Consider the following 14,436-nt stretch of genomic DNA (forward strand, 5'->3'; position numbering starts at 1 on the left):
GGAGGAGGGAGAAAAAAAAGAGGAGGAGGTGGGGGGAAGAGAGGAAAAAGAAAAGGAAAAGAAAAAAGACAACTCAAAACATTTCTCTGTTCCCACTGTCCCATCCAGTGCTCAGCATCGGGGAAGGAGGCTTCTGGGAAGGCCAGGTCAAAGGTCGAGTTGGCTGGTTCCCTTCTGACTGCCTAGAAGAGGTGGCAAACCGTTCCCAGGAGGGAAGACAAGGTAACAAGGAGCCTTCTCCATCGCACCCTGCAATCTTCCCATCCCTCCTGCCGCCCGCCCGACGGAGTGGGGTGCAGAGGTCTGGGAGTAGGCTTGAGCTTGCTGTTTACAAAGTGAGGGACCAAGGCTTTATGTCCCTGCAGAAAGCCGAAGTGACAAGGCAAAGAGACTCTTCAGGCATTACACAGTGGGCTCTTACGACAGCTTCGATGCCCCAAGGTAAATGTCCTCACACCCTTAGGTGCCCCACCTCTCCCAGCTCCCTTCACACTGCACACTTTAAGCCTGTTTCTCATCTTGGTCAACTTGAAAGCCCAGAGGAGGCAGAATTCCATTAATGTAGCAACAGCCCAATCCCAAATCTGCCTCTGGCAGCCATTGAGACCATCTAATGTGGGTTGGGTGTGTCTGGGCCCCTGGGTTCTTGTGTGGGGGCTAGTTAGAAGCCCTGGTCTCCTTCCTGTTTCCCTGTCTGTGTGCAGTCTCATGCTGTTGGACATATGTACACCCTGTATGTCATACCAGCGGGGGGGTGGGGCAGGTGGAACCCACAGGACCCCATGGGTGGGGACAGAGAGAGGGGCACACTGACACCTGTCCCCTCCTTGGCTGCTGGCTGACTTGCTTCTGAAGTCTGATCGATGGGATTGACTCAGGGAGGTGAGAGGGGCGGGGTAGGGTGGGGATTGGGCCAGGATGGGATGCTTGTCTATGGGGGATGAGAAGGTGTATGTGTGCATGACCAGAGTTGAGGAGTCCCAGCGTGTGGACGTGTCTATACCAGTGTGCATGACGCATCCACGTGCATGTATGGGCAGAAGGCCCTCAGTTGGATCACCGTAAATAACCCTAAGGAAAGCTGTGTGCTGCAGCCCTCAGTGCATATGGGTGCATTTGTGTCGGTGTTGACTGCGTGGCTGGCTTTGCAACACGTGCGCTTCTCTGACTGTGGGCAAGCACTGCCAGAGAGGCCCATGTGTCTGCTCACACGTGCACAGGTGACAGATCTCTCTACACGCCCCGTGTCACTGTGTGTTCTTTGGTGGCCCCAGTGTGCGTATGTCTTCTCTTCTATGATTGGTCTGGAATTCAGAACCTGGAGTGCTGAGGGAGGGAAGGGCAGAGGAGGGGATGAATCCAGGGCCACAGAGCTGTGCTCTGGGAAGGAATATCATAATCCAAGGTCTAACAGATGACACCCTCCTCTGCCACCCCATCCCACCCCAATCCAGGGAAGGGTCTCCCTGTTCACAGTATCCCTCCATTAAATGTATCCAAACCTGTGTCTGTGTTCTGGCCAGTGGGGGAAAGGTCTGGGTTGGGGGAGGAGAAAGGAATGGGTGGTTGTTGACAGGGTGGGGCTTGGGTGCCAGCCACCCTGTGCCCCAGGGTCTGAGGCTAATCATCGTGTGCCTGTTCACGGGGTACGTCTCTGGCTCTGGGCCCTGGTGAGTATGGAGACTCCCTCTACCCCAAGTCAGCCTCTCTCTGGGGGTGCTCACCTGGGCCTGCCTGGTCTTGGGGAGGTATCATTCTCTCCAAAGACTGAGTGGGGAGAGGTCTCTTCAACCCCAGACTCCATCCACCTTTCCTTATCCTGTCTTGCTATTTCTGTTCTCCGCCCCCCACCCCCACTCTCCTAGGGCTGAGGTATGCCCAAGCCCATTCAGTCATACCTTATTCCCTCCGCTCTACCTGGCCCTCTGCAGTGACTTAGCTGGCCTGCTCACACCTTGCATCTTATTGTTGGTCCTTAGCATCTCAGCTGGAGCTGAGCCCTGTTTGCCTCTGTTCCTACACCAGAGTGTGTGCCACCATGTGCCACTGCACTCCTTCTGCCTTGGGGGTGCAGTGGGGGTCCACTGCTCTCTAATGAGTTGTGGTATATGTGTCCCCTCACTACTCTGTTTCAGTGTTCTTGGTCCCAGTTGAATGTCTTGGTTCCCCCCACCCCACCCCTTCACCCTGCCTTTCCCTACTATTTTGGGGATGAGCTGTGTGTCTGTCTGCACTGAGGGTGGACTATTTGCCATCTCTTGGGGAGGGGTCTACCTCTCTCACCCTTGGGTGTCCCTTGTCCTGAAAGTGTGGTTCTGTCTGTCTGCGCGTCCCCGCACGCGATGGCGTGCCATCTTATGTGATGTGTGGCGCTGCGTCCTTCTCCCCGCGCTCCCGCTCTCTGGCTCTCTCTCTCTCTGGCTCTCTCTCTCTCGCTCTCTCTCTCTCTCTCTCTCTCTCTCTCTCTCTCTCTCTCTCTCTCTCTCTCTGCACCTGCGCGGAGAGGACTCTGGAAAGGGGGGAGTATGGATTGGGGGGGACAGACCGGAAGTGACTCCCTCCCCCTCCCCAAGCCTTGCCCCTCCCCCTCCTCCCGCCAAAGGGGCCCCCGCGTTACCCTCCCCCGCCCGTCCCCCCTCCGTCCGGCTGCCCGGCGCAGGACGCCAAGGGGTTAACGCGGGGCCGCTGCCGCCTCTGGAGCTGTCCGCGGTGCTGGAGCCTCAGCCATGCGCTGTCCCCCGCGCGCCCCCCGCGGCATGTGAGCCCCCCGGGGCTGCCCGCCCTCCCGAGGGGGGGTGCGCGCCCCCTCCCCCGGCCCCTCCCCCCTCCCGGCGCGGGTCAGCATGAGGCGGGGCCTGGGGGCCCGGACACGGGGGTTCAGCCGAGCGGGGACGCGGCGGCGGCGGCGACGGCGGCCGCGGTGGTGGCGGGGGCGGCCCGGATCGGGACCCGGGCCGGGGCCGGGGCCGCGGTGGCGATGGCTTTGTCTGCGGTCGGGGGTGGCCCCGGCGGGGGCGCCCTGCCCCAACCGCCCCCTGCGCTATCCTCCAGCTGGCCCGCGCTGGGGCCCCGGAGGCGCAGCGTCTGGTACATTTACAGGTAACGGCGCACCGCCCGCTCGTCCCCCGCACGACCCTCCGTGCGTTTAGGGCTCCCCAGACCTGTCCGGTGTCCTCCTCGTAGCCTCCCTTCCCTAGGCCTGAGCTCTTCCAGACCCTCTCTCAGCATCTCAGCAACCCGGTTCTCTTCCACCTCCCTCCTTCCTGTGCTTCAGACCCTGCTCCAGGGCCTCCTCTGCTATTCACCAAGACTTTTGCCTCCCCTCGAAACCCTACGAAAGGACCCCACTACAGCTATACTCTGCAACCCACTCTTGCCCTTTCTGGCACCCCTAACTCCCCTACCCTAAGGAGTACTTCCCCAGGGCCCCCAAACAGATACCCCAGGCCCCCTATCCCTCCAATCCTTCGCATCCCCGCCCCTCTTCCTAGAGTCAGCAAGTCCCCCCATTCATACCCCTGTCTCCCATTCACAGTCTGTCCCCCCACACACACACCTCCATCACACAGGCATCCCGCCCCCGGCCTTCCCTCCCCTCCTCTTTTTCCGCTGCGTGTCACTGTGCGGCTGTGCGTGTGTCAATGATGTGTGTGCGTATGACCGCCTGCGGGTGTGAGAGACAGACAGAAATGGGGAGGCTGTGGGCTCCCAGCCCACCCCCCACCTATGTCCATCTGTGTGTCCCTGCGTGGGGGTGTCTGTCTCTGTGTGATTTGGAGCCATAGCGAGGCTGTCTGGGGACTGTGCGTGTATGTGCGCCTGTGTGTGTCTGTGTGCGTGCGCGCACACGTGTGTGATAGAGTGCATCTGTCCCAGAGACTGCGGCTGTGTTTCCCAAGACCCAGCCTCCTAGGCCTGGCCTGCCCCCTCTTCCCCTCCCCTCCCCCCTCCCCCCAGTTTGCTCTGTGTTTCTGTCCCTGCGTGCCCTGCTCCGTGCCCTCCCCAGGAGTCTGTGCATGGGGAGGATCGACCCTGGACCCCGAGGTTCTGCCCTCTGCGGGGATGGGGGCACGTGGGCTGAACCTCGCCAAGCTTCTGCATGGGGCTCTGGCACCTGCCTGTGTGCTGTTCTCAGCATGGGGACAGGGGCTGGCTTTCTTGCATGCGGGGGCCCTGTGCAGGCCGCGGAGAGGCCCGCCGAGATGGGAACACAGGGAGGGAACGAGGACTGGAGAATGCACTGTGGATGGCAGCCGGCTCCAGGCTGTGGCATCCTGAGTGGGCAAGAGGGACCTGGGGTGGGGGTGGGGAGCGGTCGCGCCGCAGTCTCCATGAGGGAACCAGCAAGCCCTGGAGACCTTCTCTGGGACACGGCGGGATGGCCTGGGGAAGGACATGGTGCCAGCTCCTCATGGGCAGGTAGTCCGCACCGCGAACGGTGGTGCTGTGAGTGGACTCAGAGGGAGCGGGGGTGGTGGTGCAAAGGGGGTTGCTGGATAGAGGGGAAATGGGACGCGTGGGTGCTGGAGAGGGGTTGGGTAATGGCGTTTGCGGGTTCTGGGTGCCAAGAAAGGTGCTGGGGTGAGAATGGAAGACAGGCAGTAGGAAGAGGATTGGGGGGCGGGGACCCAGCCGGCACCTCAGCCTGGTGTATGCAAGGAATGTGAGCGGAAGAGGCTGCTAGGAAAACGAGCATGGTCTGCAGGGCAAGCTTCTCATCCCCAAAGGAGAAAGAGCTTTCCGTAGTGGGCAGGCGGTGTGAAAGGAGCGTGGGTGTTATTGGGGGACACTATGAGCTTCTCTGTACAGGAGACAAGAGAATGAGGGCCAGGGATTTTGGAGAGAAGGCAGGCAGGGGTGAGGAGGTGGCAGACATATGAAGAGGTCACTTAAAAGAAGGGATGACTGAGTGCCCAGGTGGTCTCCTGGTATATCCTAAGGGCATCCTCAGACTGGCTGACTGACGGGATAGTTTTGGGAGAAATGGGAATAAAAGGAAGGTGTGCAGTGAGACATAAAACAGGAAGGAGGCTCACAGGGAGGAAGGACTGAGGCATCGGCAGGAAGCCGAGAGACAGGAGAGCAAGTAGGACATTTGGGGATGGGAGTACCACATCTGGCAGGGGCATACACAATATGAGTTATGGAAATAGATACTTCTGCAGCATTCTGGGGTCCATATGAGAGGGCCCTGTGGTAAGGGGGGTGCTACTGGGGTCTGTGATTTGGGGGAGGGAGCAATCAGCTTCTGGTCTTGACAATTCTAGCTGGTATAAGATCTTGAACAGGCCCTTGCTCTGTGCCTCAGTTAACCTAGCATTAAAGATGGGAACACTCACAGTCCCTTCCAGGAGTGTTGTAAGGACTTAAGTATTAAATGACCCAAAGAGTAGTTGGCATTGCATGGATCTTGATGGGTTCCTTGTGTGACTGGCAGTAAACTCCAGAGGCTAGAGGGACAGTTAGGGGTTGTCTTAGCTAGGGTTTCTATTGCTGTAACAAAACACCATGATCAAGAAGCAAGTCGGGGAGAAAAGGGTTTATTCAGCTTAACACTTCCCCAGCACTGTTCATCATTGTAGGAAGTCAGGACAGGAACTCAAGCAGAGAAGAATCCTGGAGGCAGGAGCTGATGCAGAGGCCATGGAGGGGTGCTGCTTACTGACTTGCTTCATGTACCTTGTTCGTCCTTCTTTCTTATAGAATCCAGGACCTTCAGCTCAGGGATGTCCCCCGTCATAGGCTGGGCCCTCCCCATCAATGGGTAGTTATGAGATGCCAGGCTCCCTCCTTCCACAGAACTCTTATTGTCAAGTTGATGTAAGACTAGCCGGCACAGGGGTCTCTGCTGAACTCTGCGGTAAACCATGTGTCTGAGGTACTTGGGTGTTGTGATGTGGAAGGAGTTGTACCTTTAGTTACCCAGATATTTTCTTGGGTGTTGAAGAATGTTACTTATCAGCCGAGCATAACAGTGCACACCTTGAACTCCAGCATTCAGGAGACTGACAGATAGGGAGGCAGAGGAAGGCAGATAGATCTTTGTGAGCTCGAGGCCAATCTTGTCTACACGGTGAGTTCCAGGACAGCCAGAGCTGCACAGGGAACCCTATCTGGAAAACAAACACGAAATGATACCGTGTCGCTGGGAAGTTTCTTAATCTTTCTGTGCCTGACTTACTTACCTGTAAAATGGGAATGAGTGGTATTTATGCCTTCTTCTTGGACTGGCTCTGAGGAAGGAGATAACCCAGTGAGTGTTGCAAAGGGTTTTCAATGCCAGAAGCAAGCACTTGGCTTCAGCATCCGAACAAGAGACTTGCTTGTAGCTGAGGGCAAGATACTTGGGAGAAGGCTCGTGTGTAGAGCTGGGGCTGGAAGAGATTGCAGGGTTTGATGATGGCTCACATCCATCACCCCAACACTGGGGAGGCTGAATCAAGAGAATTGTAATGAGTAGACCAGCCTGGGCTGGAGGGGGGGAAGGGAGGGAGGGAGGGAGAGAAGGAGAGGGAGGGAGGAAGAGATTGATTTCAGAACACGGGGAAGGTAAGGGTGGTAGGCAGGCATAAATGACTAAAAGTGACTTTGCCTTGGTGGGGTACAAAGGGGGAGCCTGAAGGGCACTGTGGCCTCCTGGGAAGGTTCTTGGGAATGTGGAGAATGTGTCAGAGTAGTGAGGACAAAAGGCTTATAAGAGTTTGTCACAGTGTGGTCAGGATGAGGCTACCCCAGAATTCACAGTCAGTGCCAAACTGCCTTGACCTCCTACCAGTCTCCCAGGCTGTCCATTCACCTTCCACCTCATTCTTCCCCCCCAGCCTCCTTAGACCCACCCCTTCCATCTACCCTCACCCTTCATTTCTTCAGCCCTTCAGTCTTTTCCCAACATGTGCTCCATTCAGCTGCAAAGACTGCTGGGGGCAACTGGGGAGGGCTGTGGGATAGGAGGGGGAAACCTGTGGACAGGATTATTGGTCTCTGGATAAGTGCAGAGGCTGGAGCATTCCTCTGTGTACATGCATGATGTGGTACTCATTGAGTACAACGAGGAGGGAGGGAGGCAGCACCTGGGCTTGTGCGGAACACTCGCTGCTGTACACAGGGTGCATAGGTTTTTGCCATGGAAACTGTGTGGGTCATAGGAGCTTACAGAGACACTGATGGAGGGGAGGCAGCACCAGAATACAGTAGGCACACAATTAGGTGTTATCCCCGTGCGCTGGGAGGTACTCAGAGGGCGTGTGATGGGAATACACTAATATCAAAGTGAAGGGAAGTCAGGATCAGGGCACATTGGGATGTGTGGAGGTGTCACTGAAATATCCTGGAGTACTTGTGGAGGGCTGTTAGCTGAAAGCGTGGGGGTGGGTAATTGGGGGAGTGTGTGGATATTATTGGAGTAGCTTGGAGCCATACAATCTAACTGGGATTTGGTAGGGGGAGGAGTGTCTGAATATTGCTGCAACACAGAGAGTGCATGGCACTGGCCCTGGGTTCTAGATGCTATCAGAGACTGGTGCTGCAGTGAATTTGGTCCTGGTGACACTGAGTGTTCTGGGGTATTCTGAAGGAACTGGCTTGAGGCAGAGCAGTTTAGGCATTCCTGTCCATATTGGGAGGGACCATGGAATGGCTGTGGCTTGCTGAGGGGGTAGAATGGTGATCCAGGAGCTGAGGCTGTGCTATAACCAGCCTGAGACAGCACGGAAATGGGTGCTAGGATTGGAGTTTTATCAGTTTCCTCTGTGTTTGTGTCCTACTGAGATGTGCTGGTGAGATATATGACTTTAGAACTGACGCCATATTCGGGGGGGGGGGGGGATTGGTGCTTATTTTTCCCAGTGCTAGAGATAGAGCCTAGGGCCTTAGTGCTGGCTAGGCAGGTGTGCTACCATGGATCCACAACCCAGCCCCTCTCTTGGGGGCTCCAGGCAGATGCTCTAGCACTGAGTTGAACCCCCAACCCCTCACTGGGTCTCTGGACAAGAGTTTTACTGCTGAGCTATCCCTCGCTCTCTCTTCACATTATTTTGAGATAGAACCTCCCTAAGTTGCTCAGGCCATTCTTGAACTTTTGATCAAACGCCCTCAGCAACCCCCTCCAGTAGCCGGGATGACAGGCCCACATCATCAGGGCTGGTCATTGGTGTGTGACAGCATGTGTGACTTATCAAGGGACTCCACCGTCAGCACAGTCCACCGGAACTTTCTATAAGTGACAGGAATGTTCTGTGTCACCACCATTGTTAGGAACATCGTGTGGCCATCTTACCCAAGGGGACTGACACTTTAAATTTAATCTTGATTAATGTTGATAAAAATAGTCATGTACAACTAGCAGCCATCGTCCTGGACAGGGTAGTATAAACATTCTTTTGGTTGGCTTTGGTCCTCTGGAGTATTCCTGTAGAAAAGGAAAGAGATGGGTAGTATGTTTGCTCTCTTGACTTAACGCCTTGGCCTAGGGACATGGGGTGGGCTTTGTGCTGCTAAGCCCTGCGTGTACAATGCCACACACAGGCATTGTAGTGTGCAGTGTTCTGACCTCCTCTACAGGCAGGGGGTTGCCCCATGACAGGCTTGGACGCCAAAGCACAAAAGGTTAAAGTCATAGGTTCAAGGTCACAGGCAAGAAACTGCCAGCCAGGACTCAAGCAGGGCTGTGGTAATTCAGAGCCTCTTCTGCCCACCCCACTGGATGCCTGGTGCACCGTGGGCTCGGTAACAGCTCTGCTGAATGGATGGGTGGATGGATTCACGGAAGGATGAATGAGGAAAGAGTGGGTGGAAACAAGAGCACCCCAGGCTTTGAGGGGGTGTCTTGAGCATAAGTACAGACTGGATGGGGTGAGGAACTGCAGTGAATGGTCTCTAAGCAGGGGCTGGGGTGCTCCTGATGGGGTGGAGCACCAACTCTGTGCCTCATGAGCCCTTCTCCACCCCCACCCCCTCCTGCCTCCTGCCAGTGATTACATCATCAAGGAGAAGACAGTCTTACTGCAGAAGAAGGACAGTGAGGGGTTCGGGTTCGTGCTCCGGGGGGCCAAGGGTGAGTGCTGGCCAGGGAGGGGATGGGAGAGCCTCTGATCCAAGAAGCAGGGCCTGGATAGGGAGGATGGAAAAAGAGAAGGGACCCCACACACACCCTTAAGCCCACCCATTACCCCACCCTGGGGTGCTGGTCCCTCACTCAGCTCCAGTGAGTCCTCTGTGACTTGGGTCTGAGCCCCATCCCCTGCTCGGCCTCTCCACCCCCTCCCCTCCGACCCCGCCGGCTCCTCCCCGTCTGCAGCGCAGACCCCCATCGAGGAATTCACCCCCACCCCGGCCTTCCCGGCGCTGCAGTACCTCGAGTCTGTGGACGAGGGTGGCGTGGCATGGCGGGCTGGACTACGGATGGGAGACTTCCTCATCGAGGTGAGCCCTGGCCACACTATCCTCCTGGGGCCCCTGGTGATAACCCCCTATGTCCACAAGCTGTGTGCCACTTCTGGGCACCCATTCACCCCATTCAGTCTGTGGAATCACCCACACCTGTCCAGCAACTCTCCCTAGACCCATGAAAGGTGCTCATGCTAGGAGCGGTGGCCCACACCTGTCATTCCAGGACCACTGCTGCCACCACTAGTTCAAGACCAGCTAGGGCGACCTAGTGAGTTCAGGCCAGCCTGAGCTACACAGTGTAACTGCACCTAGAGATAAACATTTTAAAAAGCATAGCAGAATTGTCTCCCCTACATATGCAATACAAGGACATGAAGGGTGTGGAGGTGACTGGGCGTGCACAGGCTAGCCCAGTCTTGGGATGTGGGGATTACAGAGAACCACGAATGGATGGAGGGGAGAGGGAGGGGGGAGGGTGGGGTAGAAGGTCACTGTCGGGGACTCTAGAGCTAAAAGGATTCTATCCTTCCTTCACGACACAGGTGAATGGACAGAATGTAGTGAAGGTTGGCCACCGCCAGGTGGTCAACATGATCCGACAGGGAGGCAACACACTGATGGTCAAGGTGGTGATGGTGACCAGACACCCAGACATGGACGAGGCTGTCCACAAGAAAGGTACTTCATCACAGCTATGACCTTAGTTCAGTCAGTAGAGCACTGGCCTAGCACACACAGAGCCTGGGTTCCATCCCCAGAACTGCAGAAAAGGGCATCTTGGTGCACACCTGCAATCTTACCATCTGGGTAGAGGCAGGAGGATCAGAAGCTCAAGGTCATCCTGAGCTACTTAGTAAGTTTGAGCTAGCCTAGGCTACAGGAGACTTGGCCTTAAAATAAAGGAGCGTCTCCAGCCATCTGTGGAGCCAGGCCTGGGTATCCCAATGCCACCAAATTAAGACTCTTAGGGCTACTCCCCCAAACTCTCACAAGGCCCCCCTTTCCCCTCAAGGCCTGCCTGTTCAGAACCTTTCTGGGGGAGAAACTGAGGCAGAGAGGGCTCAGCATGCTGGGGTGCTGTTCTCAGAGTTCTGGAAGCATAGTGAAAGGAGTGGGTGTCGAGGGGTCTCCTCCCTGCAACACTGACACCTCCCACCCACCCCACCTTTCCAGCATCCCAGCAGGCTAAGCGGCTCCCGCCCCCAGCCATCTCCCTGCGTTCCAAGTCTATGACCTCAGAGCTGGAGGAAATGGGTGAGCCTGTGGGGCCGGCCGAGGGCCAGGGGCGGCCAGGGGCAAGGGGCTGGACCACCCTTGACTTTGTCAGTGTTGTTAGTCACGAGGGGTCCTTGTCTCCTCCTGTCCCGCCCCTCCCCCATGTCCTTGGGCCAGAGTCCGTGGCCTGCCTGTGTGTCACTGGAAAGATTTTGAGAGTCTCCTCTCTGCCCTCTTGTATCTCTGTTTCTCTGTCCTGGGTCTCTGGGGGTCTGTATGTGTCCTTCTACCAGGGGCCTCTCTCCTTTTGTCCCCTCCCCTCCTTCTACTGGCCCCTCCCCTCTTTCTACTGGCCCCTCCCTCTCCTTCTACTGGCCCCCCTCAACCAACAGAGGAAGGTTAGCTGCTCCTTGCAGGCAGATTCTCATGACCTGGGGCGGGTCTCATTTTCCCCTGACCTGGGGTCAGTTGGGCAGGTGACTGACTATTCCACACCCTGGGTCCCTAGGGAGGTGGGTATTCCAAAGAGGGGATCCCTCACGTCCCCCTGATGTCCTAACTCTTGGCTCCTCTGCTGTCTACCCCCGGGCTAGTCTCCCCCTGGAAGAAGAAAATTGGTGAGTGGGTTCAGGTCTGGCGGGAGGGTCCCAGTCTCCCAACCCCAGCGGCGGATTTACCCTTCCCTCGACCCGGCCCCTCACTGCCCCCACCTCGCGCTGGCCACACCTGCTGGCCCACACCTGCTGGCCATGCCCTCTGCAGGGGTACCCTTGAGCTTCATCCCTCCCCTTTGCCCACAGAATACGAGCAACAGCCCGCGGCAGTGCCCAGCATGGAGAAAAAGAGGACTGTGTATCAGATGGCACTCAGTAAGAAGCCAACGGCATGGCTCCCTGATGCCCCAATCCCCCCATCTAGAGCCTCTGGGGCTGCTGCATGCATTTCTGCCCTCCTCCTCCTCCCCCCACCCCCGTGTGCCCTTCAATGACCCGTGAGCTCAGCACTCAGGGCCCCGGAACCCCCGGGCACTTCATACCATCACTGTGCCACCTACTCTCCTGTGCTTTGTCATTCCTGGGCCCTGCCTGCCGGGCTTCTGTCTCCACACAGAGACAGAGATAGGACCACATGAATGCTGCATCTTACCCCAAGGCAGCCAGGTCTCCGGTGAGGCAGACTTTCACTTTCACCATCTCTGACCATCCTCACTTCCCCACAGACAAACTGGATGAGATCTTGGCCGCTGCTCAGCAGACCATCAGCGCAAGTGAGAGTCCTGGGCCTGGTGGCCTGGCATCCCTGGGCAAGCACCGACCCAAAGGATTCTTTGCCACTGAGGTAGGTGACCAGGGGTGGGAAGGAAACTGAGGGGATTGTGCGCTGATGGGAAGATCCCCAAATGTCTTCTATATCTCTAAGCTCTAGTCTTCCTTCCTCCCCATTCTAAGATCTCTCTCTCTCTCTCTCTCTCTCTCTCTCTCTCTCTCTCTCTCTCTCTCCCCCTCTCTCTCCCTTCCCCCCCTCTCTCTATCTATCTCTATCTCTCTCTCCCCCCTTCCTCATCTTATCCCTCCATTCTGTTTAAGACAGAGTTTCTCTGTGTATTCCTGACTGTCCTGGAACTCACTCTATAGACCAGGCTGGCCTTGAACTCAGATCTGCCTGCCTCTGCCTCCAGAGTGCTAGGATTATTGGTGTGTGCCCCCACCACTGGCTCTCCCTCCATTCTTGACACCTTTGCTTCTCATGCTAAGTCTCATTTCCCCTCTTTCCTTCCCACCTTAAGGATCTCACATAAGACAAAACGATGCTGTAGACATGTGTCATGAAGGTTTGTGACTCTCATCCCAGACCCTGGGAGGCTGAGCTAGGAAAGGTGCCGTGAACTTGAGATCAGACTAAGCTGCATAAGGAGACCTTGCCTCCACATGAAATACAATGCTGTCAGAGTTATTCACACCCAGCATGATCCTAGATGCTCAACAAACCTTAGATGCTATTAAAACCTTGATGCTTGGATCAGAGACACAGCTCAATGGTTAAGAGCGTGTACTGCTCTTGGAGAAGATTGGATTTCAGTTCCCAGAACCCACATCGGGCTGCTGACAACTGTCTATAAATCTAGTTCCAAAGAATCTCCTTTTCTCCCCTCTGGGGGCAAAGCAAAGTCCACATGCACAGCCCCATACACAGATATACACATAATTTTTCTTTAAATACAGTTGAAAGTGATTGGAAAAGACATGTAATGCTGACCTCTGACCTACACACACACACACACACACACACACACACACACACACTGAACAATAGCCTGTGTGTCCTTTCCACCTGCCCTTTCCCATAGGGAAATCTGTATCAAGTATTCAACATCTCTCTGACACTGTGTTCCACACAGATTAGCTCATTCCTGTCTTATATGAGTTTGGTCCTTGATACCAACACATCCACACCAGAACTGTGTGTGCCCACCAGCTGTCACCTCTGGAGGTGACCCACCTGCCTGGCATCTCCCTTAGCCGCTGCCCTCTGACTGCTAAGGCTCTGTCCTCAGGCCACAACTATAGCCTTGTGGCCAAGGGGCATTTACTCTCAGGGTCAGACCTTGGCTTCTGGGGAGCCCAGAAACTGTTTGACAAATTAATTTGGGCTTTCTCAGATCTATCTATAAGATACTTAACTATGATAACTACGTTTCTCAAAACTTACTGAATCTCAGCCTCCTCTCATAGATTAAGGGCAGGAGCAATGCTGTGTTGTGGACAAGAGCCAGTCACACTGAAACACACAAAATATAGGGTCTCATGCATTTTACCACTGTGACACAACTCAGGCCCTCTCTGGGGGATTCTAGACAGGGGCTCTATCCCTGCTCCCCACTGAGGAGATTCTAAGCAGTTCTCAACATTTTGGTCATAGCCCTTCTCACAAGGGTCCCATGATATTTCCATAGCAATTCACAACAGTAACAAAATTATAGCTAAGAAGTAGCAACAAAAATAATTTTATAGGTGTGTGGGGGTCACTGCAACGTGAGGAATGGAATCAAAAAGATTGAGAACCACTGGCCAAGCCAGAAGTTGTATCACTCAACCACACATCTGGAGGATTCTAGGCATTGACTTTCTACTAAGCCACGCGCGTGTGCGCGCGCACACACACACACACGCACATGCACACACACATGCACACACGCACACACACACATGCACACACGCACACACACACATGCACACACGCACACACACATGCACACACGCACACACACATGCACACACGCACACACATGCACACACGCACACACACATGCACACACGCACACACACACACACACACAGCCCCTCACTGAAGCATTCTAGGCAGGGGCTCTGCCACTGAGCCACGCCCCCGGCCCCTCACTGGTGGATGTTAAGTAAATGATGTAAGGGCTACACCCCCAACATTCAAAATAATTATTAAGTGAATTTCGAAGTCAGAAGTAGTGGCTCACACCTATAATCCAAGCACATAGAGAGTGAAGCAGGAGGATTTCCACGAGTTTCAAGGGCCAACCTAGACTGAGACCCTATCTCAGAAAACCAAAGAATAAGACATTTATTGCTACAGCAATGTCAGTGCCTTTTGGCCAGCACGTTATGCAGGGAGACTGAGTTGTGGCACCTGCCTGCTCTAGCCACAGTGCCCAAGGCATATGGGGACTATTTGTAGACATGCGCTGCTGAGATGGGGGTCGGGAAATCTCCACGATTTCTGTGGCTGACGCAGACACCCATCTCACTGAGACTAGCAGAGCTGATACAGCTTCTAGGCAGAAAGGGCTAAGTTTCCCACTGT

At 55.4% G+C, this 14,436-nt stretch overlaps 1 protein-coding gene across 10 annotated transcripts in view; it reads left to right on the top strand.

Annotated features, from left to right (window-relative positions):
- Shank1 (SH3 and multiple ankyrin repeat domains 1) overlaps positions 1–14,436 on the top strand; it is a 49,552-nt gene that overhangs the window by 22,679 nt on the left and 12,437 nt on the right. For 3 of the 10 annotated variants that reach the window (XM_087593572.1, XM_087593561.1, NM_031751.4), the window contains exons 13-22: positions 109–222; positions 366–441; positions 856–882; positions 8,970–9,052; positions 9,296–9,420; positions 9,930–10,065; positions 10,561–10,641; positions 11,196–11,219; positions 11,403–11,471; positions 11,822–11,940. In XM_087593572.1, the coding sequence (XP_087449698.1) occupies positions 109–222; positions 366–441; positions 856–882; positions 8,970–9,052; positions 9,296–9,420; positions 9,930–10,065; positions 10,561–10,641; positions 11,196–11,219; positions 11,403–11,471; positions 11,822–11,940 (854 nt within the window). Of the gene's footprint in view, positions 1–108; positions 223–365; positions 442–855; positions 883–2,528; positions 3,100–3,869; positions 4,420–8,969; positions 9,053–9,295; positions 9,421–9,929; positions 10,066–10,560; positions 10,642–11,195; positions 11,220–11,402; positions 11,472–11,821; positions 11,941–14,436 lie in introns of those variants that run through there. The other 7 variants (XM_087593583.1, XM_087593548.1, XM_087593549.1 and 4 more) reach the window with 6 other exon arrangements.

This window comes from Rattus norvegicus, chromosome 1 (genome assembly GCF_021556685.1).
Source record: "Rattus norvegicus strain SHRSP/BbbUtx chromosome 1, alternate assembly SHRSP_T2T, whole genome shotgun sequence".
Lineage (NCBI taxonomy): Eukaryota > Metazoa > Chordata > Mammalia > Rodentia > Muridae > Rattus > Rattus norvegicus.